General features: G+C 37.6%; 1 protein-coding gene across 1 annotated transcript in view; it reads left to right on the top strand.

The window, feature by feature from the left end:
• Positions 1–3: 3 nt before the first annotated feature.
• The window catches only part of IARS1 (isoleucyl-tRNA synthetase 1), a gene marked incomplete at its 5' end in the record, with an annotated part of 109,260 nt that continues 85,379 nt past the window's right edge, over positions 4–23,884 (top strand). Inside the window, 9 exons of the mRNA XM_035892224.1 lie at positions 4–11; positions 548–704; positions 1,171–1,290; positions 2,837–2,919; positions 11,424–11,541; positions 14,265–14,412; positions 16,220–16,307; positions 20,564–20,624; positions 22,206–22,301. Of these exons, the coding sequence (XP_035748117.1) occupies positions 4–11; positions 548–704; positions 1,171–1,290; positions 2,837–2,919; positions 11,424–11,541; positions 14,265–14,412; positions 16,220–16,307; positions 20,564–20,624; positions 22,206–22,301 (879 nt within the window). The remainder of the gene's footprint in view (positions 12–547; positions 705–1,170; positions 1,291–2,836; positions 2,920–11,423; positions 11,542–14,264; positions 14,413–16,219; positions 16,308–20,563; positions 20,625–22,205; positions 22,302–23,884) is intronic.

The raw sequence follows: 23,884 nt of genomic DNA, 5'->3' as shown, positions 1-23,884 counted from the left end.
AATAGACCTAGGTAAGAATCTGCTAAAAGCTGTAGCAACTGTGTGCGACAGTACAAGGTTGGCTTAGCTGTAATTACTTTTTTTTTTTTTTTGCCTCAGTCCTGTTAACAACAGCTGCTGCTTTTGCAGATAGCAGTCTTGGCTAATGTTGCTGTCATGTCAGTTACTGTCTCTATGTTTCACTTTTTGAAGAATCAACAGTGTACAAACAGTAGGAATAAACCTGTAATTTCCCACTTGGTGAGTTTATAAAAGAAATCTGCAGGTAAGCAAGGACAACTCTTATGTCTGCCAGCTGTGGAGCAGCATGCTGGTATTTTCGGTAGTAATTGGTAGAACTGGCAATCAGTAGGAACTGAATGAGTTGAAATGTTCCCTTTTGTCCCACTGCCAATGTGATACCTGTTCTGACTGATAATGGAAGAGGAAGAAATTGATGTTGTCCTAATAATACATAAGAAGCATAAGCATACAGATAGTATTATCCTGTTTGAAGATTTCATGCTCAGTTTTTGATTTTAATTAAGAATGTTGTCTTGTGTTGTAGGTTTAACTTCTATGATGGCCCTCCATTTGCTACTGGGCTTCCACACTATGGCCATATTCTTGCAGGAACCATTAAAGACATAGTAACCAGATTTGCTCATCAGAGTGGATATCATGTTGACAGAAGATTTGGCTGGGATTGCCATGGCTTACCTGTGGTATGTGTCATAAATCTGCCTACAAATATTTTTGTTCCTCTTTCCACGTTGTTACCTGCTTACCAGTCATGTTTCTATTGCTCTTATGCCTGGCTTTGTTGCTAGAAGAGAAGTGGAAGTTCTTTGTCCAGTGTGTTGCTCTGGCTTTTGCTTGTGTGGTGAGTTCAGGTGCTTCCTAATGGTCACCTGCCCTTCTTCAGGCACTCTATTCATTACTATAAACATGAATTTATTTGGTATGTTTTTTTTTTTCTTTTTCTAAAGATAGCAAAGAAACAATCACACCAGGGTTATCCTTTGAAATATCTGCTTAGTTCAGGTGCAATACTCAGGAAATCTCAAAAGGATAAAGGAGGCCCTTTAGCCTCATTAGGATGCATAGAACATAAATAAACTATCCAGAGAAATCCTGAAGGCTTTTGATGACAGCGTGGGGTTTTTTTCTGGTTGTTATCAATGCTCCCAGGAATATGAGATTGACAAGACCTTAGGCATTAAAGGGCCAGAGGATGTGGCGAAGATGGGGATTAAAGAATACAACAACCAGTGCAGAGGGATTGTGATGAGATACTCAAAGGAATGGGAGGTAAGTCAAGGCTCAGCGTGTATTCTGCTGTATGTTTCTAAATGTATGTGTGCAGAAGTCTTTCAGCTGGGGTGAGCTTCATCCTTCTATTTGATTACGTGCATAAATCTCATGTCTTTAGCTACCATGTTTCTCACTGGTGATCCTGAAGGGGGGACACAAACCAACATTGTGGCTCAGAACAGGGAGACTGCTGTGATGTCAAGAGAAGGTTACTTTAAGGTAACCGGGAGCTTACAGTGTCTTAACTAAAAGCGTTGAACATCTAATAGATAGATACATTGAACAAGTTATCTCTTTCTTCATGTCATCTTCTTTTTATAAAAAGTTGAAAGTAAGATATGACTTTGGTTTTCAAATGAAAGCGATAAAGAAAATGCACATTAACCTCCCTGCTCTTCTCCCTCGTGCCCCCTCCCTCCCCCCCCCCTTCAGTCTTTTCATTGCCAGAGTGTTAGGACTATAACTTGTATTTCTGGAACAGCAGAAGTTCTAGCATCTGATGTTCTGTCAGAATAGGTATGGGTAAACTCTGTCTTCCAAGAAAATACTGGCCTAACTTTGCATTCCATGAATATAGTAGTGCTAGGGAGAGCATTGCTCTGTGCAGACTCTTGAGGTTGGAGAGCTGTTCCAAATAGGTGGGTTAGATATTGCCTAAGGGATGCACAGGTTTTTTTTCTAACTCTGAATAATATTCATCCTATGCATAGAACCTGATGCTCCTTATTTTTCTCCTTAGCAGTGTGGCCAGAATAAAGCATTTAGCCCAATTTAGCATTGGGACAGGTGTCTGCGCTTGCTTATTTGCAGAGCTAGGGGTTCTGATAGCTGTGAAATGAGCAAGACTACTACTTGTCCAAGTGAATCCCATAGCTAGCTGATTACTCATTAGTTTTCATATTCTGTGCCAATGGATGTGACCATAATCTGTCCCGAGACAGGGACTAACACCTGTCAGTCTTGTGGTCTTTGGCAGCCCTGTCGTAGCTTTGGCAGGTCAAAGAAGGGAGTTGGCCCTGAAATACTTTTGATAGCTTCTTGTGACATATCAATTTCTTTCAGCATTTCTTTGTCTTCGAATTACATCATGTTTTCATATAACTGAAAGCTGATAGACTCTATGTTCTGGATTTTGACCATCTCTGTAAGGGGTATTTTTAAAAATAGAAGCAAGACCACTGTAATCCAAAGCAATTTGCAGGCATTTGAACCTCAGCTGAACCTTGAATGATCCACCATTCTATTTGATGAATGATCCAAATGATTCACCGCTTCTGTTCAGTAGTGTCGAACACGTTTGCCTGTTGTGTGACCTTGCTTCTAAACAGTTACATTCGCGGTTTCGTTCTTTGCTTATAGTAGCATGTTTAAATACACTGTTTGGAGCTATTGTCAGGCTAAAATATTTCATAGATGTGTTACGTTAATATGGGACAAACACTACACTTGAAAATGAAGCTGTTTTACAGAATAAATATTATAAATGTATCATGATCTTTTATGTTAAGATGCCTTTCAGTCTGTGTGTTTTGTTTCTTAACAGTTCAGTGTTACCAGATTAGGACGCTGGATTGATTTTGAAAATGACTATAAAACTCTTTATCCTGCGTTCATGGAGTCTGTGTGGTAAGTTAATTTACATACATTGCATGTATGAAGCCTTCTTAACATTTCAAATTCATAAAGCAATTATCATAAACATGTGTTGGTCCATAAATCACTAGAACTGTTTTGAAACATGCCAAATTCAGATAAATAGCGGGCAAAGTAATGAAGGTGATGTGAAATCTCTTGATATTGAAGTGAGGGAATTAATTGACGTACTTTTTTTCTTCTTCAAGATAGTAGGGTTTTCAAAACAAAGTACAACAGTACTGCTTTTAGTGAGCCATGAAGTCTTACTGCTCCATGGCAACTTAAAAGCAATTCTGAAGATCTACTGATATGTTCCTTGCTTGGTTTAGGAAATTACATTATATCTCTGTTTTTGATGTTCTTCACACTGTCAGCTGCAAATGGGCAAACTATCCAAACTTCGTTTAGCTCTAAACCTCTTCTTCAAGCCTGAATCAGAGGCTGCAAATCTGCTGTTTATCTTTTTCTTGGCAGCATAGTTGGACAACTGTCTTGGATTCCTGGTGCAGAGCTAAGTAAAGTTCAGGTATTTTGGCAATGTATTCAGGGTGACTGTTGGAATTCCAAAAGACAAGATGACCTCATAGGTTAAGGATAATTAAATTGACCTAACATGGTGAAGAAATGGCAATATTGAGTCCTTCAGGTGATAGAATTACAAGGTGGATTGCGAGGAGAGGTTTAGCAGAGTATACACTGACAAAACGCCATTGAAGAGCAAAATTATATGTGTCTTAAAGTGTTATTGATGTTATTTAACATTAGTTTTACTAATAACCTTTAATTGTATAGTTAGTTACGTATAGTTATGATAAAGGATTGACAGAACTTCTAGATGTTTCTGAAGCTGTTGTAGAGGGTGAAGTGACAGTGAGCTTTCAGTGAGCATTGAGAAGAACGGTGGGAAGAGAGCAGATGTTTAACTAGCTTAGCTTCAGAAACCCTGCATAAAGATAAAAGCTAAGATGGACAAGGAACCTTCTTTTTGTAAGTTATAAATGTACTTAGTGGCACCTTAAATCCTGTTTAACTAGCATCTTCCAAGGAAGCATCCTTGGAAGGTTGCTTCCAAGTGTCAAAACTTGACTTGAACTAGCTGTGGGGTCTCTCTCAATAGCCCAAGCCTTTTTTTGTGGTGTGGGTTTTCTGTTGTGGGTTCTTTATTTTTATTTTTTTTTCCCCTCCCACTTTGAAAGAAAATTTCTAGTCTTCCACCTGGCTTACAGAGGTTACCTCCTCTAATTCTTGCTTTGGATACAAACTCTAAAATACAAACTTTGGATCTGAAGTCTCTGTGGTATGAAATTTCAAGGAAGTATGTAGGCAGCCTCTTAATTTTGTAGTTTCTTGCTTCCTGATGCTACTAATTTTCTGTGTAATCGTGTAATGAAGTGCACTTCTAAAAGTCTGTTTTTAAAAATCAGGTTTTCTGGAAAGTCTTCTAAGTCTTGGAGGGGCATGTTACTATGCCTTTGCCAGCTTCCTCTCCAGTATAACAGGAGCTGGAACCACTGGCATTTGCATAGAGCGGGTGGAGGAGGGGAATGGGAAAGGAATGTGGAATGTTTCAAGGCTAAGGGAAATAATGCTTAAAGAGTGCACTGTAACTGTAGTTACAGTAGTGCTTGTGACAGGATAATGTGCAATATTCTAAAGAAAAAAACAGATTGTTACCCAGGCAATCATCAAATTGAAAATCTGTTACTGAACTTGCATTTTATGTCCACTAAGAGTATTCGTTTGAACAGTAGATTTTGGTGTGCTGTGCTTATAATTGATTGGCTTTTTTTTTAATAGGAGTTCCTTTTAAAACCTTTTTTTAATTTAAAAACTTTAGTGTCCATCTAAGCACGAAAGAGAAAGTGGTTTTAATATGTTTTGTTTGTTTTGGGTTTGTTTTGTTCTGCCGGTGGGAGTAGAATTCTGCTCTTAGGCCCAGAAAAAAAAATAGTGATGATAATAATGGTAGTGAGCCTGGCACCCATGGATTTTGTGCTTAAAATATGGTAAGGATTTTGTAGTTAGTATTTTAATCAGCCAAATCTATCTGTTTAGGTTTTGGTGGGGTTTTTTTTGTCTTTAGCTCTTCCTGAGGCTTACAGTTCTGGAGTGGTCTCAACTGGAATTTCTAGCTTTCTATGAAATGTAATGATTTCATCCATTATGTTTATATTGAGTTCAGTGAGCTAATGTAATGCTTGTGATAAATGTTGTTTCCAGGGGTGGCTGATTTTATCCAAATTATTTAGTCTTGAAATAGTTTAGGACTCGGACACCAAATGTATCTTTTATTAATATTACCTTGTTTTGTAGATGTACTGTACAAGGTCATTATGCTAGAGAGCATTCTTTTTCATATCTTATAATGGATTTGTTGGAAATGGCTGCTTTGTAAGCATTTTAGCACTGTGCCATATGGTGGCTGACAGAGTAGAATGAATTTTCAGCCTGCTAAATTTTGGCTTGGAACAAAACTTCATCCAATGATAAAATTGTGGCATCATGGCAGAATTTTTCAGGGGTACATTGACTGTTGGTGTCATTAAGCTGTGATACTGCAATGGTTTCTTATGTGATGAAGATATAGTCAACTCTTCATGTCTTAAATAACTTACTAGAACTTTAAAGTTCTATTTTCTGTAGAACTTTTATATCTATCCTGCAGCCAGCTTGATTCTTAGTGAAAATGTGTTGTTCACTGAAAACAGTATGACGAGAATGATGTTCCTGAGCTAGCGTGGAGCAAATGCACAATATATTCTTGTGGGTTTTTTTGTACAGCTCATGAGATGGATGCAGTGAGATCTAGAGCAGTTTGATGTGATCTTGAACTTCTTACCCATCTACAGTTGGTCTGAAAGAAGTATATGAGCTTTGGGAAAAAAGACAAGTAGTAAATGATTGTCTTCACTTCTGGGTTTTTGCACAGTTCTCAGGCCAGCTGTGAGCCTGCACCTCAAGAGCAGTTCTTCCTGGCCGCTGAGGAAATGGTCTGTGAAGTGCAGAGGAGAGGAGGGGAAGAGCCCTGTGGTCAGAGCTGTGGCATGTTTCTGGGTCTGATGGCTAGGCTGTTAATTTGCTCCTGTACACAACTTCAGGTTTAGTTAAACAGCTTTCTATCACTATCTAGTGGCTAAATTAGGCAATTGCAGTCTGAGCATAATTAAATTTTAAAAACATTTGCAAACTCCGTGTGTTTTTAAAAGACTTGCTTGTATGGTGTGAAACCACAGGTGGCAGAAACACTTCTTGGCTACTTCTGTACCCTAAGAAGATACTCATGAGTCCTTTTGTGGTAACACTAGGTAGTGGGTGGAGAGGGAAAGAAAAACATTCCTAGTTATGTTAGAAAATGGGTACTTTATGTATGTGAGATCACAGCTATATGCTGTGATCTGCTCTGTTTACTGTGAAAATGCAGTATGGAGCTCCCTTTGGTGATGGGGCTTTTCATCTATTTCTGCCTTCCCTCCACTGGACCTATCTCAGTTGTTCCAGGGACCTCTCCTTCCTTCCCTGTGTGTAGCTTTGTTTTCGTTTTGGCATGATGTGTTTTCCATACTCTATATTCTCAAGATGAGCTCTGTCACTCAATGTCAGTGTCCAACTGCCTTAGCCTTTCTCAGTGAGGTGAATGGGGACTCCCTGTTGAGAGGAGGCCTGGTTTGTAAAGATCAAAGCAATTGGATTGTTACGTTGTTTTTTCCTTTCTGTGTAAGCAGTAAAAGTAGGTTTCTGACTTAATTTTTTTTCTGCCTGGGCAGTTTATCCAGCACTAAACCAGAATGATTTCTGAACAACAGATCTCTAGGTCCTAATAGGAATCACTATTGTACTTTTTTATTCCATGACTCATTAATGATTCTTTAGAGAGATACAGTAGTTCATAAGAAATGTTTTGTCCATTTTTCTACTGGCTATCTGCATTTTTTCCTCACACGTTTATTTCTTTTGCACATTTAGTGCTTTAGTCCCCTTGTTCTCTTCCTGCCATTCCAGTCCTTGTTGTTTTATCTCCTCACCTGTTTTTTGAAGGAGGAATACACTGAACTCGTACTTAGTTGGATGATCTTTGGGGTAAGTCTGGCATCAGTTTTAGATAGATATTTATATTCTCTGCTATACAGGTATTTTGCACTTCTGGCTTGATCCAGAATCTTTCAACACACTGATCCCAAGATTACATCAGGAAATCCCCTCATTCTTGCTAGTCTGAAGCTTGGAGGGTAGAGCTGGAGCAGCATGATCTCCATATGCTGGGATTTTTAAAGCTTTCACTGGTAATTGAACATAAGACTTGAGAACCTCTGTACTTGTGATTCTTATGCCCCAGAAAAAAATGCTTTTCCTGTCTTATGAAGGTGTCTTTTAAAGATGCTATGCTGAAGACAGGCTGTCTGTGTTATTGGACTTAATGTTCCTATTACGTTTATGCTTTTTGACATGTCCAGTGTTGTTCAAGTACTCTTTTTTTCTTTTCCTGTTTTCATCCCTGTGCATCTGTTTTTGATTGTTGCTTTCTTTTTGATTAATCATGTCTTTCAAGGGTTGCTCATGAGTCATGGGAGAACCTTTTTCTCAGAATTTGCTGCTTATGGTGCTGTTTGGATGCAGTCTGCTTGCTGAACTGTGTAGATGACAGGGCTTCTTACACAGTGTGGTGTTTGATTATTTTTTTTTAACTCTTCAGAGGCTGTTAACTTGTCATTTTTATCTTGAGATTAATTGATACTACATCACACAGCAGTTATTTTGTTCATTTATCTATTCTGCAATGGATATATTGAAATTGTACGCTTCTAGATCCTGCTGTTGTAATGTTTTGCCCGCCTTACTTTTAGCCTTTGCTGGTAACTGAGTTTACAATTCTTGGGGCTTTTTTTTCTTTAAAAATAAAAGGGGGAAAAGCACTTCATATGAGCTTGAAAATAATTTCTCAGTATTAGTAATGAGTACTTCCATTTTCTGAAAAACTAGTTTTCAAACCCTTAGAAAACCTTTAGATACTGAGTCATTGCAAACAGAATCACCTAAAAATCACTTGATACCCCAAAGGAATGGCATTAAGAACTTGAAGCTCTAAGATCAAATCCTTCCCTTCGATGTGAAGGGAATGTGTGTGTTTGAAAATGACAACTTGATTTTGCATCTGCTAGGGGATGCTGTGGGATGATGGATTTTGTGTGGGATGCCAAGGGTGTTTTGAATATTACGTTGACTTACTCGGTATCTTTAGGAAGGAAAAACTCCCTTTGGAAGAGTGGTGTTATATCCCATGTGGTGTTTGCATGGTGCGTATGTGACTTGGATCAACAAATACTGTAGCAAAGTTCTAATTTCTTGGAAGTTATGCCTATGGAGAGAGTAACTCACAGTCTTGGTTACTGACTGTGCTTGAACCAGTTGTATCATCCCCTCATGACACTTCAGGAACAAAAAACATGTGTGTTCAGTTAGTCATGCTTTTTAGAAGTTAAAGCTACCTTGCATCTCTAGGGATCAGGTTCTTTGTTAACAAGTGGCTGAAGTATGCTTCTTGACTTTACCTTTTCCCTAACCTAATTTTTCTTTGGTGAAGGAGTATGTAAGTGCTGCTCCCCCAGCCAAGAGGATGCAGCTAAATTTGTTTATGGAGGAGAAATGCAGCAGAATTAGGGAAACAGGGTTTGGCTTCTAACTTCTGTGAACAAAACTTTCTGTTTGTCTAAAGAAAGAAGCTCCATGCCTTTTTGGCTTATTTCTTTCAGGAAGGACTGCAGTTTCAACTTTGCTTACAGTCCCAGAGCCTCTTTCTTGCAAATTGTCAACATTCTGCAATAAGGGTTAAAATACAATTTGATATGTTGTTATCTGAAACCATGTGTAGAATTTTTAAGCAAAACATGATATCCACCTGTAAGTGACTCCTACTGTTAAAACTAGGTTCATTTTAGCAATTGCTTTGTTTTAGGTGGGCAGTGCTATGAGCAGGAGGCTCTTTGGGAGTCATCTCCCATGCATTTCTGATGATTGCACGAGAACTGTTCTCAGAAGCTTTCTTGTTAAGGAAACCAGTTAGGTGTTTTTCAAGATAACAAAACAGTTTTTTGTAGTAGTAATGAGGGCTATTGCATCAAGCAGCAGTCTTGATTCAATCACAATTCTACTTATGTTGGAATGGTTGTTTGAGAGTAGAGATTATGATAAACTACAAATGGGTGGTCCTTATGAACTGTAATGAGAGGGCTGAAGAACGATGTGGTTTGAAAGCCCGTCTTTTTGCTCAGCAATGGAAGAACTGGGGAGCCCTTGGTTTGTAATAGGGCAGAATTACCACAAGAGGGAGTTACTGGCTTGGATTTTTAACTTGGCAGCTCCATCTAGTGTTCACCTTTCCTGAAGTTTACAGTTATATTTACAGCTGAATGAAATATTCAGTGTTTCTCTGAGTAGTTTTATTCTATGCTGGTAGTAAGCAGTGTTCTTTAGAAAGCAGAGATAAAGTAGAGCTTTTTTCTACAGATATTTTAGTTAACTGTTTTTGAAAGGCAAGTAGAACACCTTCAGTATAAATGCTGTTATTTGTCACAGTCTGCATTAATTATGCTCTGAGATGGTAAGCATACATTTAAGTTTTTTTTTTAACTTGCACGAAAACTTCTGCAATTAGACAGCTCAAATGCATATGCTGACAGCTGATGAAGCTATATTCACAAATAATTTTTATAAAAGACTGATTTATATTTATGCAAGTTTAAGTTGATACAGTCTCTGTTGCAAAACAGATGCACTCACTGCTATGTTTTGAATTTGGGTTAGGGGTCAGACAGCCACAGCTTGACTGCGGGTGACATTTATTACTTTAACAAAGTTGCTTTTGAGTTGTCTGTGTAAGGTAAGCCACCTTTGTGAGAGTGCACAGCTCTGAAAGAATTCTGGGTTTTGCTCCTTCATGGCAGAACTTGATGCTGCTGAGGGTCTCTTAGGCTTTATCCATCTTAGAGTTCAGATTATTTAATTTTTCTGACTTCAGTGACCACTCACAGGAAATTTTGGATTTTTACTAGAGGCCCATGGATGAATCTGAGTGGATTACATGTCTTTTCCATATGTCTGTATTTTCTCTCACTGTCTGATCTGCAGGGTAGTAATTACTCTGATTACGATACTGTACAAATTCCATGACAATGGGCCAGTGCATATCTTTTGTTGTTCTTGTTTCAGGCTGCAGTTACAAGTCAGTGCAATAGTCTACTTGCATTTTGTCTTGAAGATTGTGATTTCAAACATAGAAGGCAAGATACTGACTTAAATACAGGTCCAGATTCTCAAGCACAAAATGACAGCCTGCAGGAAAAAGTGCTGCTTGCCAGGATGGGGTTGGTTGCTTAGCAATGAGCTATTTATCTGGAAAGGGACCCAGAAAAGTGATCAGGATGGTTTGAAAACGTAGTTTGAGTAAAGGAGTTTTTAAAGTCAGTAATGTTTAACAGTTTGGATGTGGAATTTGAAATTATCAGACTGCAGAAACTCTGATATTTTGAGTTGAATTTGGCATGATTATTTAAGGCTTGCCCTTTCCTGCCTTTACTTTTAAGGGAACCAACGTTCAGACTGCACCACTAAGTGTGCAAGTCAGTGAGATCTGATAAGCTGATAAATGTTGATGATCCTTTAGCAAACCCTGCACAGAAACATAGGGGTTTGTCCATCATGTGGACACTTGATGAATTGCTATGTGAAGTATATTTCTATTCCAGCTTCCGTTCATCTTGAGCATTGACTCAATTTGTCATATTGTAATATGTGCTGTCTTGATTATTTCAAGAAGATGTAATGATCCAAATATGCTACAGGCTGTATTAAAGATTCCATAAACAGAGTTAAAGCTTGATTGAGATTGTGATCGTAGACAGGAACTGAGTCCAGAGTGAAGTGAGCTAACGAAGGAGAAAATTAATGTAAGTTGTGGGCTATCTGAGTTCATTACTCTGCATGGTTAGCTGTGCCCTCCTGTGAAAAATACTCTTCAGATTGTCAGGATTTACTTGGGGTAGGTGGCAGGTGTCTCAAACCTGTATCTGTCTCCCTTCTGTAGCACTGGTTGCTGTAGTCAGTACTTGATCATATGATAAGCGAGCATGTTGCTACACATCTCTCTAAATTATGACTGATTTCAGTCTTGTTAATAGTTCAAATTTCAGGTCATCTTCATATTCAAGAAATTTGAGAAAGATTAATCAGCAATGCAGATTTGTGTTTCGTCTAAATACTATGTGCTTTGCATGGAGAGCCAAGCTGATAGAATCAGCAAAAGCTAAAAATCAGCCAGAAACGCACTTGCAATCAATTTGTCTCTTTCCTTTTGACTTGCAAATATTGTCTATAGTTGATGATTGCTTAAAAAAAGATGTCATTCAGAACAGCATTCCAGCTAGAGCAGAACCCCATTTTTGCCGTTGATTTATTAAATTTGAAACACCAAATGTTACTCTGTGTTCCTTGTTTACTTCCAGGTGGGTTTTCAAGCAGCTGTATGACAAAGGACTGGTGTATAGAGGTGTTAAGGTCATGCCTTTTTCAACTGCATGCAACACTCCACTGTCAAACTTTGAGTCCCATCAGAATTACAAGGTAAATACATTATATGTTGCAATCAGATTTACTCTATTGTCTTCAGTTTGGATTTGGAAAGCCTTAGGGATTATTTTTTTTTTGTGTGTGGTGGTACATAAGGATATTATTATACTCCAAACTGATAGTAAAACTTTAGGTGAATGGGTTAGTTTTTATTATACTTTGCTGTGTTTGGATTGCTTGATCTCAGCCTTCTTCCCTATTCTTCTTGGTTACTATTTACATATAGAAAAAGTATATGCTTTATTTTATTCTGGTAAATTACTCTCACTTCCTCTCTGGGCTCTCAAGATGAGTGTTGCACTGTGTTGGATTTGTATGGTAAATACTTAAAGGAGAAGTGCAGCTGTCCCTGTCTGTGCAGATCGGAAATGAGGAAGGTCCTTGGCAGAGTTGAAATCTCCTGTGAGGGGATTGATAAGAATTTCCAAAGACTTGGGTTGGTTGTAGTGCAGTAGGATAATAGCTCTTCTAAGAATCATTAAGTTAGACTGAGACATTCCAGGAAATGTTTTACCTAATATAATGCATGGTATACTATATTTTATAAGATGTTCTTTTAAAAATGAATGACTCTATATTGTAGGTGTCGCTTCTCATTTGCAGCAAACTTCCGTTCACATATGTGAAGGCAGAGCTTGTGTCCCAGTTTTCCGGATTTCACGTTAGTTTGTGGGCAGAGGTTTTATATCCTTTCTAATCCCCATACAGGCCTCCATATCCTTACATCATAAATCTTTCACTTATGTTTTTAGAGCAGAGAGCTAGCACGAATTGTACATATGGTCTTTTTTACATCTTGCCTAAAAAAGGCCAATTTGCTGTCCAGAAATAGTGGTTTTAAAACAAATTTTTAAATGGACTTGTAGTACAATGTAGTCCACAGATGCTAGAGGCTTCAATATTGCTGAGGGGTAATGACCGTACTGAAGAATAAAGGTTTTGTGAAAGATATCTCTATATTTGTGACTGTCTGACAACTGAAATAATTAATTTGCTCGTCCTTATTAACTGACATTTCATATAGGCTGAGATTAGTGAGCTTTCTTTAGAACAAAGACTGTGGGTGGGGTTTTTCGTGTGTGCGTGCCTGTTTTTCATAGAGCAAAGCTCTTTTCTCTAGTCTTAATGAAATACTTAAATGCTATTTCTTACTCTAGAACCAGTAGAGTGTGTGGGGAGTGTGCTGCTCTGCCATTTCATGCAAAAATTATCTTTTTTGTCTGCTAGAGGTGGTATTTTGAAGACTGACGTGTTGAGGGTCTACAAGCTGACATGATTTGTTCTTGGTGAGACCAGTTGTTTCTGGGTGTAAGGCAGCTGTTACCTTTCTTACTGCAGAAAGCAGGCTTTGGCTTCTGTTTATTGATCCTGTGAGAAGCTGGACACAAATAGTGAGAAATAGGTCACAAGAAGCATGTTTAGAAACAGAGCTAGGTGCCTGATGTACACTTGAGTAAACTATGTCAGCAGCTTGTATTACATTTAAATGAAGAAGTGTTATCTTCAGATCAAAGCAGGCATAATTTTGTGAACAGATAAAATATTATCCAGTGCCATTACTTGGTAGCCTGGATGTTGGTTTTTTATGGCTTGCAGTTGTTTTTATCTACCTGGTCAACTTAGCTCTTCAGAAAATGAAGTGAATAGCCTGCAGTGCTGTTTAACAATTGGTAGAGACAGAACAGTAGTGATTGCTTGATCTTTGCTTGGTATTGAGTGTGGTTCGAGAGTTATGTAATGTTTATGTTTTACTGTTGACTGTACCAGATGTTCACAGAAAATTCCCTCTGGAGCAGCCCTTAGCTCAGACATAAATAGCTGCCTGCCCCATGATGCTGTTAACTGTTCCATGATGCTGGCTGGAAACCAGAGTGCCTTGCACTAGAAATGATGTTGGGGATAGGACCTATTCATGTATTTACAGTTTCTGTGCAGGACACCTATTTTTGTTTGGCATTTGAAGTTAATACTGAAAAACTCACATTTGCAAGATAGAATTGCTTTTTCAATCTGCTTTTCATAATATATGAAATGTGAAGTGGCTGAGTAGGATTGTGCATGTCTGAAAGAAAAACTTGTTTTCAGAGGATTCTTTTGACTCATTTGGAGGTGAGGTGCTATAGAATAGCTGACAGTGGTCTCCTCTGAGATTTTTTTACTCTTAAATATTGGCATACTCTTGTTTTTAAGTACCCAAAACTTTTTTTCATTGTTAACAACAGCTTCTTAATAAGAGATTGGATCTTCCTAAGTGATGGCTATTCTTGTTGCTCCCTGATTCTAGAGGAAAAGGTGGGAAAAGGCTTTGTGTAGCAGTAGCTGAGAAACTGCTGATTCTCCTGACCGTTGAGACTGATTACAAACTTTTAAAATGAGATTATAAGAGGGAACTGGCACTCAGCTCTTTTTGGTGTTTTAGCAGTGAGATTTTGGGAATTAGCTGCCAATCCAAATTTTTAACCCTGTGGCCTTGTCAGACTGACAGTTTGCACTGATAGAATGTAGGAACTTTGTAATTGGTGTTCTCTTCAAGCTTTCTTATGCTCTCATTTCACCTTCTACCACTACAGTGATGAACTAGGCAAGTTGCAAGGTTTTGGTGGGCGGCAATAGTAGTTACTGCTTCTTAGATTTGTATTTTCTCACTAATGTGAGCAGTAAACCTTTTCTCCCCCCTCCCTCTCTTTTTTTCTCTTTGACTTTATCTTGGTTTTAAGGACGTTCAAGATCCTTCGGTGATTGTGAGTTTCCCACTGGATGAAGATGCAAGTGTTTCTCTTGTTGCTTGGACCACTACTCCTTGGACCTTGCCTAGTAATTTGGCCCTTTGCGTTAATCCAGAATTGCAATATGTAAAATTGAGAGGCAAGTGTTAACTGAAGGTGACATATAATGAACACTTTTTCTTCAGTGCCCGTGAATATGTACTTATATTTTGTATGATAGACTGTTTTAGGCTAAATTTGTAGCACTTTGGGGTTGGATCAGTGTTATTTTGAAGGATGAGATTTACTTTCTCTGTGGCTGATGCTTTCCAACTGCTGTGCTCTTTTTATTTTACATGCATTGTGAGGACAATTCCCTAAAAAGTATTCATAGATGAAATAAAGAACGAGAGAAAATGCCTTATCTTTCATCTTAGTCACACTGTATTTGAGGGACAGGGAAGTGTGACTGGGTGGGCTGAGTGTGGTTGGTTTTTTTTTTTTTTTTTTTCTTCCCTCCTTTCTTGGGGCTTAACCTCATGAACAAGTTACTGCTGTATGACCACCAAGTTGCAGTAACTGAATGTCTCCGTACTCTTAACCCATAACAGACCCAAGATGTCACGTGCTAGTCGCAACCTGACTGAAGCATGGGTCTTAGCACAAATGTAAGGCATGGTATATACTGTGGTTTCCAATGTAAGAGTATGTTGGACCCAAGTGCCTTGGCTTACTCATGGACCACTTGGTTGTGCCCGACTAAACAAGGTGTACTATAAGGTAATCTCTTTCATGAGAGCACCCAGTACATCGGGAATTTATTTTATTATTGAAATGCAGTCATCTTTAATTACATCTTGATCTACAAAACCTTTTTAAAATGTAATTTTAAAATGTAAGCCGGAATTTGAATAAAAGTTACTTTTTGCATTGCTGTTTTCAGGTTCTCCCAAACTGCTCACCTTTTCTGACCTTTCAGTGTATGTTTAAAAAAAAAAAAAGGGCAGGGGGAGAGATAGTGAAGTTAATGACGGCATTTAATGTGGAGTAAAAAAAAAAAAAAAAGCCAAAGGTATAATTTCCAGTTCCAACATAACCATGTGAATTTAATGTGTGTCTAAGGGGAGGTTAAACATGAAAAGTTGCAGAGGCCTTTACAGTGAAATCCAGGTATTTGGGTTTTCTTTGTTTGAAGAGACAACTAAATATGTTTTGGTTTTCAGAAGTTTTAATGTAAATTTGGTCATATCAAGAACAGTTACTGAGTACTTTCAGAAATAACACCTACACCTGCCTGAGATGCTGAGCTGTTGGGTTTGGATGTCTTTGGCCTACAGCCTGCTGGTTGGATAGTGCCCCTGACTAAGTCGGTAGGGTAGTAGTCTGAATAAAATTTGTCATTGAAATTAAGGTATTAGGGTTATTTGGGAGCAGAAGGTGGGTTTCCTTCATAACACTTAATTTTTATTTGTATTTACTTCTTTTAAAAAGAAATCCAGACATAAAAATGATTGGAATAGTAAATCTCAGAAAGGCAGCATAAAGTGCAATTGTTACCCCTAATGTCAACTTAATATTATTGATTTTTACATAGTAATTGTCCATCTCCCAGTTGTTTCCCTCTGTTTCAGTTACATATGCTGAAACTTTTCAGTTGCTTTTCTTTGGTCCAATGATAATAGACAAAGTTGGTTATTTATGCCTCTTGAACAAAAACCCACGCTGCAAATCAGTGGACTGGGTTTCATCTTGTGGTTTCTGTTTACACTTAACTTTTGTAAAGTGTTCATTAAGTGGCTGTATGGGGAAGAATTAGCCGGAAACTATTGGTCGATCAGCAGGATTATTCTGGGCAGTTTTACAGCTAATATGATACCATCTTGCATAAATTGAAAGGTTTTGTAACGGTGCAAGTGAGGGTATTAAATTGAGATTTTTGTAACTTTTTGTTTTATTTTATATTCTAGATAATGCCACAGAGAAGATTTACATTTTGATGGAATCCAGGCTGATAGTACTGTACAAATCTGACAGTGAATATGAGATACTTGACAGGCAAGTACATAATTTATTACATACTTGTTAACTTCCCGTATTTTTATAGATCAGAAGTTAAATGTTTCAAGAAGTTGGATTTTGCACTTTTCTGAAGATGAGTTTCCCTGCATGTGTGTATATCTTGCAAAAATCTGTAGAAGAAACTGAAATTTACTAGAACCAATTGGTCTTGTACATGAAAGTGCAAATAGAATAAAAGTTTCTTTGGATCATTGTATTGTGGTGGTAAAAAAAGTTCCTTAGTCCTTCCTTCCTTGTCCTGTGTGTTTTCTTAGAGACATTAATTTAAACATCTCGAGGAAAAAAAAAAAAAAAACCCAAAACCAAAAAAAACCCAACCCAAAACAAAACACACACCCCCCCCAAACCCCAAACAACTGGAGATTGTCCAAAAGCTGAACACTTTCTGAACATTAGGTAAATATTTAAAAGGAAATGGGCAAAAGCAAAACCATTGTCTTGAGCAAGCAAATACTGCTTGCATGGGATAGTCCACCTAAGTTACGTAGTTAGTGGCAGTTAATGCTTTCTGAAGACTGCTTATTCATCTTGGTTTGATGGAAAACTATGTATTGTTAAATAAGTCAGACTGTATAGGGGATGCAGGTGCTAAATTCTGTAGCTCTCTTAGACAAAATATGTAGCTTGGCTTCTCTTTAAATCTTTTGTATAAAACATCAACCTGTAAAAGAGGTAAAATACAACAAATATTTATTTGCTCACTTTATTCAGTGCTGTGCAGTGTGTGTTTAAAAAAAACCAAAACAAACAGAACAACAAAGCACAAAACTAAACCAACAAAACACAAACGAACCCAACAAAAAAACCACACAAGGCAAAACCACAATAAAACAAAAAACAACCCAAAACCACAAAAATCCCAAAGACTAGAAATTTTTTTTGAGAATAACAGCCCTTCTTCACTGGCAGCAGTTATTTTTATTTTTATCTTTTTTTCTTTTTTAAACCAAGCAGTTGAAAGCTTTACAACATGTAAAAAACATTTAGAAAAGGAAGGATACATCTTATTCCATCTAAGCAATTGCATGTAGTCACTGAATTAGGGGAATATAGAGCTGGAGCATTTGCTTAAGATGTTTTGTACTCTGATACTTCACACTGTGACAGTTGAGTAATTCTTATTTTGCATTTCTGCATTGATTTCTCTCTCCTCTCCGCCCCCAACTGTATGCTCTTTGTCTGTCACTTACTCTGTAGCAATTTAGGCTGGTACTCAATTTATAAATGTGATTTTTTTTCAGGGTTGACAGTACTTCTGATCTCTAGGTTTTTTCCTCCCTTCCAGAGTCATCACTAAAACCATTGAATAGTGTCAGCATTACCATAGTCTCTGCCAGGATATCACTGGAAATTTTCTTTGTCTGATGCTGAAATAACACTAACTTTTTTTCTCAAAGTGGTTGTGCATCCATGTACATGTGCAGTCACCCGGTTAAAATATTTCTGTGTGTCAGAGTGAGATGTCAGAAGTCTTACTAACATTAAGACTCAAATCTGTCTACTTGCTTGCTATCTAAGCTAACTGGTCTGCCTAAAAAGAAGTAATTTGGCTTGCTGTGACTTATTCTTGACAAATTCATGTTGTATGTTCTTTAGCACTTCCCTTTTTAAAAACTGTTTGGTCACTTAAAGTTGTATCAGGTTGTTATGCTAGTTTGACTGGTGTTTAGGTCCATCAGTACTCCCATTTCTCTCTTGAAGCATAGGTACTGTGGTCCTTTCCAGTCTCTTGACTCTCTTCAGAGCATCTAAAAACTAAGCCTTCTACCAAACCTGCTCTATTTTCTTAAATATTTTTCAATGCATTTCCTTTTGGTTTAAAAAAAATATAAGCAAGGTAGATGTATTATACTTGTTGGTTTGTTGTTTTTTCATTCCAAATTCTTCTTTTAATGGAATACTACAAATTGAATTTCAGTCTGGTTGCAGTCATTCTGTATCCAGGAATGCACTGAACGTTTCAGCCTTTTTTGGTGCGGTGAAGTACCTGCTCTTTAAGACAATCATACACACGTTTCAGTTTTCATTACTTATGTCCGTGGCTAGTTGTTTTTCTAATTTCCTACCCCCCCAGATACTGGATTTTTTTTACCTCTCTGTGCCTATACATAAGGCTGCTAGCAATTTCTATTCTCACTACAGAGCAGTGTATTTTTCTTCTTTCTGTATTAGTGCTACAGTCTTCTCAAGCTGACTTTTTTTTTTATGCTCCAGTTTTTATGTTATGTAATAAATGAGTTTTCTCAAATGTGAAATGTGAGACAATTAAGAGGTAGCTGGTAGTTGAATGGATCTTCTACAGATTTAGATCTATGAGTATGTAAGTTCATGGAAATGAACTTTCTCATTTCTACTTTAACTTTTTTCTTTCTTTAGCTCACTTATAAATTCTCAGGCAGTTAGGCCCTCAAGGGAGAAAATCATGACACTTGCTGTATACCAGGTGGCAGGCTGAAGTCAAGGACTGATTTTACTGAAAATTTTCAATGTCTGAAGTAATCTGAACTTCCTGAATACTCTCAGCCTTCCCCTCACGAACCTGACTTATCTCTCTCTTTTCCTCCCAGATGCAGATGTTAGGTTTTTGTGCGAGAGCAAATGAGAATAATTTTTTTATTTTACTGATGAGATGGCTACCAACTTTATTTGAATACTTTCTGCAGCTTTGCACAAATGTCTCTGTACATTACCCTGCTTTTGGCCATTGAGTGGCTTGTTATTTTATTCAGGAGTGGTAGATATGAGATGACTGATGAGCATTTTCCTCCCTTTGTGTTACATTTCAGTCTATTAGCATGTTAAACACTTCATTTATTTACATTATTTTCCACTGTTGTCTCTTTTTGGATTCTAGAGAATCCAACAGAGATTTGTGATCTCTTGAAGGTGAAGGATTACTATAGTGATTTTTAATTAGGCTGTTATTACTATAACTTGAGTCATAAGGCAGCACTGTATAGAAATTTTCAGTTTGAAGTTCAGGACTTTAAGTATTTCAGATACTGAAAGAGAAAATCAGGAATGTGATCCATATTTAACACAACTAAGTGAAAGTTCAGAATTTAACTTCTTTTTAGCCAGTTCTAGTGCTTCACGTTCTGTGTCTGAGCGTTCCCACATCTGTGTGGCTGAGCACTGGGATGCTTTTCTCTCATCTGATCCTGATTAAGCACCTCAAACATTCCTAAGACTGTTTGTAATATAAAATATATAAACCATCTGCCAAGCTGTGGCTTAAAATAGATATCTCCACTTTTCCTAGTGGATATTATGTATGCTGAGCTTGAGGAGTCATGCTCTTTAACTTGGCATTAAATACTGCTTGTGTTCCTTTTTGTACAATGAAACAGCTTTATAGGGTTCCCCACTTTGAAGTATTCAAATGTTTTATGGTTTCACCATCATTTTGGAAGATGTGGATCAAGAAGAGTATAGGGAAGGGCCACAGCTGTGACACATTGAGAGCTAGCCCATCTATTTGTGTTTTAACTAGACTTTTTCCTGAAATGTAAGATTTAAGCACTTTCAGGAGATTTCTGAGCAGTGAATCCCAACCTAATCGCCATCTATGTCGACTTATTGTCAGAAACCTGAAGACAGCCAGATATGCAGGCTCTGGCTGTCTTGAGTTTCTTGTCTGGCTCAGTTGGTTCCTCAGTCAGTCCTGTCTGTGTCGGGTCTTTCTCTGAGATGCCTGTGGAGAGCTTGGATGCCTAGTCTGAGGAAAAGAAATGAGGCATCCAAGCTTTAAATGCTACAATGCCCTGTATCTCAGTCTTCTGTGCATATAACTTTTAGGTTTGTTTGGATCAGTGCTTATTTAGTTCTGTTGAACATGCTGAGCTATAGGGCTTTGCTATGAATATTAAATTGAAATTGTGCTTTATCTGGAAGTTCCTTGCCCAGCTTTACCAGAAATAGATTGTTATTAATGCTTAATTCCTACATTAATTTATAGTGATTGCTGGGTTGTAAGGCCATCAAATACAAGTATACCTGTTGACTACTAGCAGAGATGTATTAAGACATTATGTTTTTTGTCCAAGTCTAAATTGCCAAAGAGGTGTAGAAATGGGGAGCAAGCTATTGAGAAAATACATTTTTCTTCACCTTACGAAGCCAAATTCTGTTAGGGATGGGGAAAAAGGAAATGGGAAAAAATAACATTCCTACCAGCTGACTAAGCAATTCTTGATTTGTTGATCTGTGTTCATATGAATCTTTCTCCTTAGGTTTCCTGGCATTGCTCTTAAAGGCAAGAAATATAAACCACTCTTTGAATATTTTATGCAGGTAAGATGAACAAGTTTGGTGTTTGGTACAGGACACAAGTATTCCTTGTTTATGTTATAAAAATCTTGCATCCTGATAACAAACCCCATGTTGTATTAAAGTAGTTCAAAATGTTGGTGAAAGGTTGAAAAACAAAGGTTGACATTTTTCCATATTTTTTTCCCTTGAGTTTTAAATACACCCAGAGTAACAACTCAGTGATAAATAGTAGTTTGAGTCCAGATTGCAGAGAAACTTCCAATTCGCATTGATAAAGAGGCAGTATTCTCTCAACTTTTCATTTGGTGAGCTTCTGTCGCCTGCCTGTTAAATCCACAAATTTTGTATTCACAAGAGAATGACTTTGACTGTGGATGACAGTTGCAGATGTGTAGTGTTTTCCATTGAAGAGTTAAGACTTTGCTAAAATAATTACTAATATATGCTTGTTTATGGATGTCCTCCTGTGCAGCATTTAAGTACTGTGTAAGTCTAGTGTAGTTAATAGCACCGCAGATGGTAGGATATATAGCAATAAGAGAGGGGGTAGAGAATTTTTTATACTTAAAAAAAATTTTGGTTAAAAATGGATTAAATTTTTCGGAGTTGAAGTGGATTACAGTACTGCTGGACAAGCAGCTATTAACTCATGCAAGGGATTTGGTCATTTGTGACTACCATCTGTTCTGAAGCATGTGCTGAAGTCAGCAAAGATGAGAGAACCTCTCTAGGGAGCAGGACCTGTTATTTCTAGAAAAAAGGTCAAACACATAGCTGAATCTGAAAAACGGGACTGCAGGTGTAAGGGTTTGGAATGCATACATTTTTTGACTCTTGCTGTACTTCTAACACTTCTAAGCAGTAGATGAGCATTTAATTTTTTTTTTTTTTTTAGAAAGGATGTCTTATCTCAAGATACCCCTGTTTAGAACAAGCCTAACCTAGTATTTTGTAAAAAATTTGGTTCAGCTGTGACTGCAGTAACTTTTTTTTACTATTTTTGTATTAAGGAATAGAAAAGAGTTCTTTATTTTTCATTATCTACATACTGAACACACTGAAAATTGTCAGATATTTTCTTGGCAATTTTTTCTGTGCGTTTTTTTTTTTTTTTACTTACCATCTTCTCGTGCTTTGGAGGAAATAAAGGAAATATATTACTATAAAAGCAGACTTACTTTTAAAAATTAGAAGGCACAGTGAACACATCAAAATGCAAGGAGACTTCTGTGTATAGAATCCCTGTAGCCTTCTCGATTGTATCCTCACTTACAGGAGTATATTGATTTGTAGTCCGTTAAGCACAGAACTGTGTAAAGATCTGTGGTTTGAAGAGTAATTGACTGTGAGGCCTTCTGGAGAGGTCTTACGTTTTATCACATTTGACACTGTTAGATGAAGTATACAGCCTGGATGTCTTAGCTATGGGAAACGATTAAATAATGTTAGGAATGTCATATTTTACCGCATCACTTTATTTTTGATGCAGTTCGTTACTCTTGTGGGTGGCTAGTGGCTCTTCAATGTTTTTAAGAATTCTGTTTTGCTATGTGTATGCATGTATACATATATATATATATAAAAAACATTTTTGTGTTACAGTGCAAAGATAAAGGTGCCTTTGCTGTGGTAGTAGACAGTTATGTGAAGGAGGAGGAAGGCACAGGTGTTGTACATCAGGCCCCCTATTTTGGTGCTGTGAGTATGAACTACATATGTTACGTTGGTTTTCTTCCAACACACACTGCTTGGCTCTCCAGCTACAGGGGACTGTCTTGTCAGGGTGATGATGATATTAAATTATCTTCCCATTTGTTACTTAAAAATGGAAAACCACAATGTAGTACTGTATTCTACTGAGTTCTTGCACTCACTAGTACCCTTTTTGTGCTAGACTGGAGATTTTGGGTGTCCCTTCATTTGGTTATTGTTGTGGTGTGTGAAGTCACCACTGTCTTCTGGGTGTCATTGATATTAGCTTTTATCAAAGTCTAAATTTATAGCTTCAGGAAGAAATGATTTGTTACTTTGATAGTCAAAACTGGCTTTGCTAAGTGATAATTTTGGATGGTAACAGCAGTTCTGCTCGCTGCCAGTGTTTCGATTTCATTACTACTTGGGCTTAGAGAATGCAAAAGTGCTTTGACTGCTTTTGTACTGAGACTTTATCCCTCGGTGTAAAAAGTATTTTATTGGCCTCCATTCTTTTTTTCTGTCTTTATTGTCCTTTCCTTTAGTCTATTCTCCTGAAGGTTAAGAGGGGTAATTTTTCATGGATGTAATAATTTCAGTTTTTAGACACATGAATTAAATGCACTAGTTCAGACTCATTGTCCTTTTTGTATAGTGTCCTGTCTTCAGTCATTATCCAAACATGCCCTCGAGAAACTTGCAGTAGAGCTGCCAATGCCCAGCAATTAGCAGTCCCTGGACCACAAGCTCTATCATAATTTCCAGAAACTGTTTGCATTAGTAATAGGCCTCTTTGTATTAATGTGAAATATCCCATCCTTTTCTGTCTTTTTTTTTCTGCATTTTTCTGAAGGGTGCATCCATTGTGATGTTGTTTCCCTTGTCAAGACAAACATTGATATGAAAAGATGTCCCAGCTTAATACAACTGTGAATAAAGAAAATCAGGCTGGGCTGCATGTTATTAGTAAATAATTAGTTCTATGATTCTATGATTAATGAAATTTACGCTGACTGGTAAAGTGTCTTAAGAAGTCTGAAGCCTGTCACATTATTGCACCTCAGATACTCCCCTATAGCTAAATCTTGCAAGGACTTGACTGAGGTGAATGAGCAGACCTTGGTTTTGAGGCAGGAGATCTTGCTGTAGGAGATGGAGTAAAGGAAGGGAATAGGCTGCTGATAGAGAAGGACCTCTGGAAGAAACTTTCCCTTGGCTGCTGTATTGCTGTGTATTTGCACAATGCAGTTTAGTTGTTGGAAACGGCTTGTTGGAAAGCCTGACTGGCCAGTTAGAGCAAGGATTATCTGTCCCCTTTATTTGATTTTGTTATAAGCCCACAGAGATTTGTGTAAACACAGAGCGGGGGTGTCGTGGTTTAACCCGGCTGGCAACTCAGCACCACGCAGCTGCTCGCTCACTCCCCCCTCCCTCAGTGGGATGGGGAAGAGAATCGGAAAGAAAATAAAAGGTTAGAGCCGAGGGCTGAGATAAAGACAGTTTAATAAGAGAAAATAATAATAATAGTAATAATGAGAATGATAACAGAATATACAAAATGAATGATGCACAATGCAATTGCTCACCAC

This window comes from Egretta garzetta, unplaced genomic scaffold (assembly GCF_000687185.1).
Source record: "Egretta garzetta isolate BGI_Z169 unplaced genomic scaffold, ASM68718v1 scaffold553, whole genome shotgun sequence".
Classification (NCBI taxonomy): Eukaryota; Metazoa; Chordata; class Aves; order Pelecaniformes; family Ardeidae; genus Egretta; species Egretta garzetta.
This window is presented reverse-complemented; position numbering and strand designations above follow the sequence as displayed.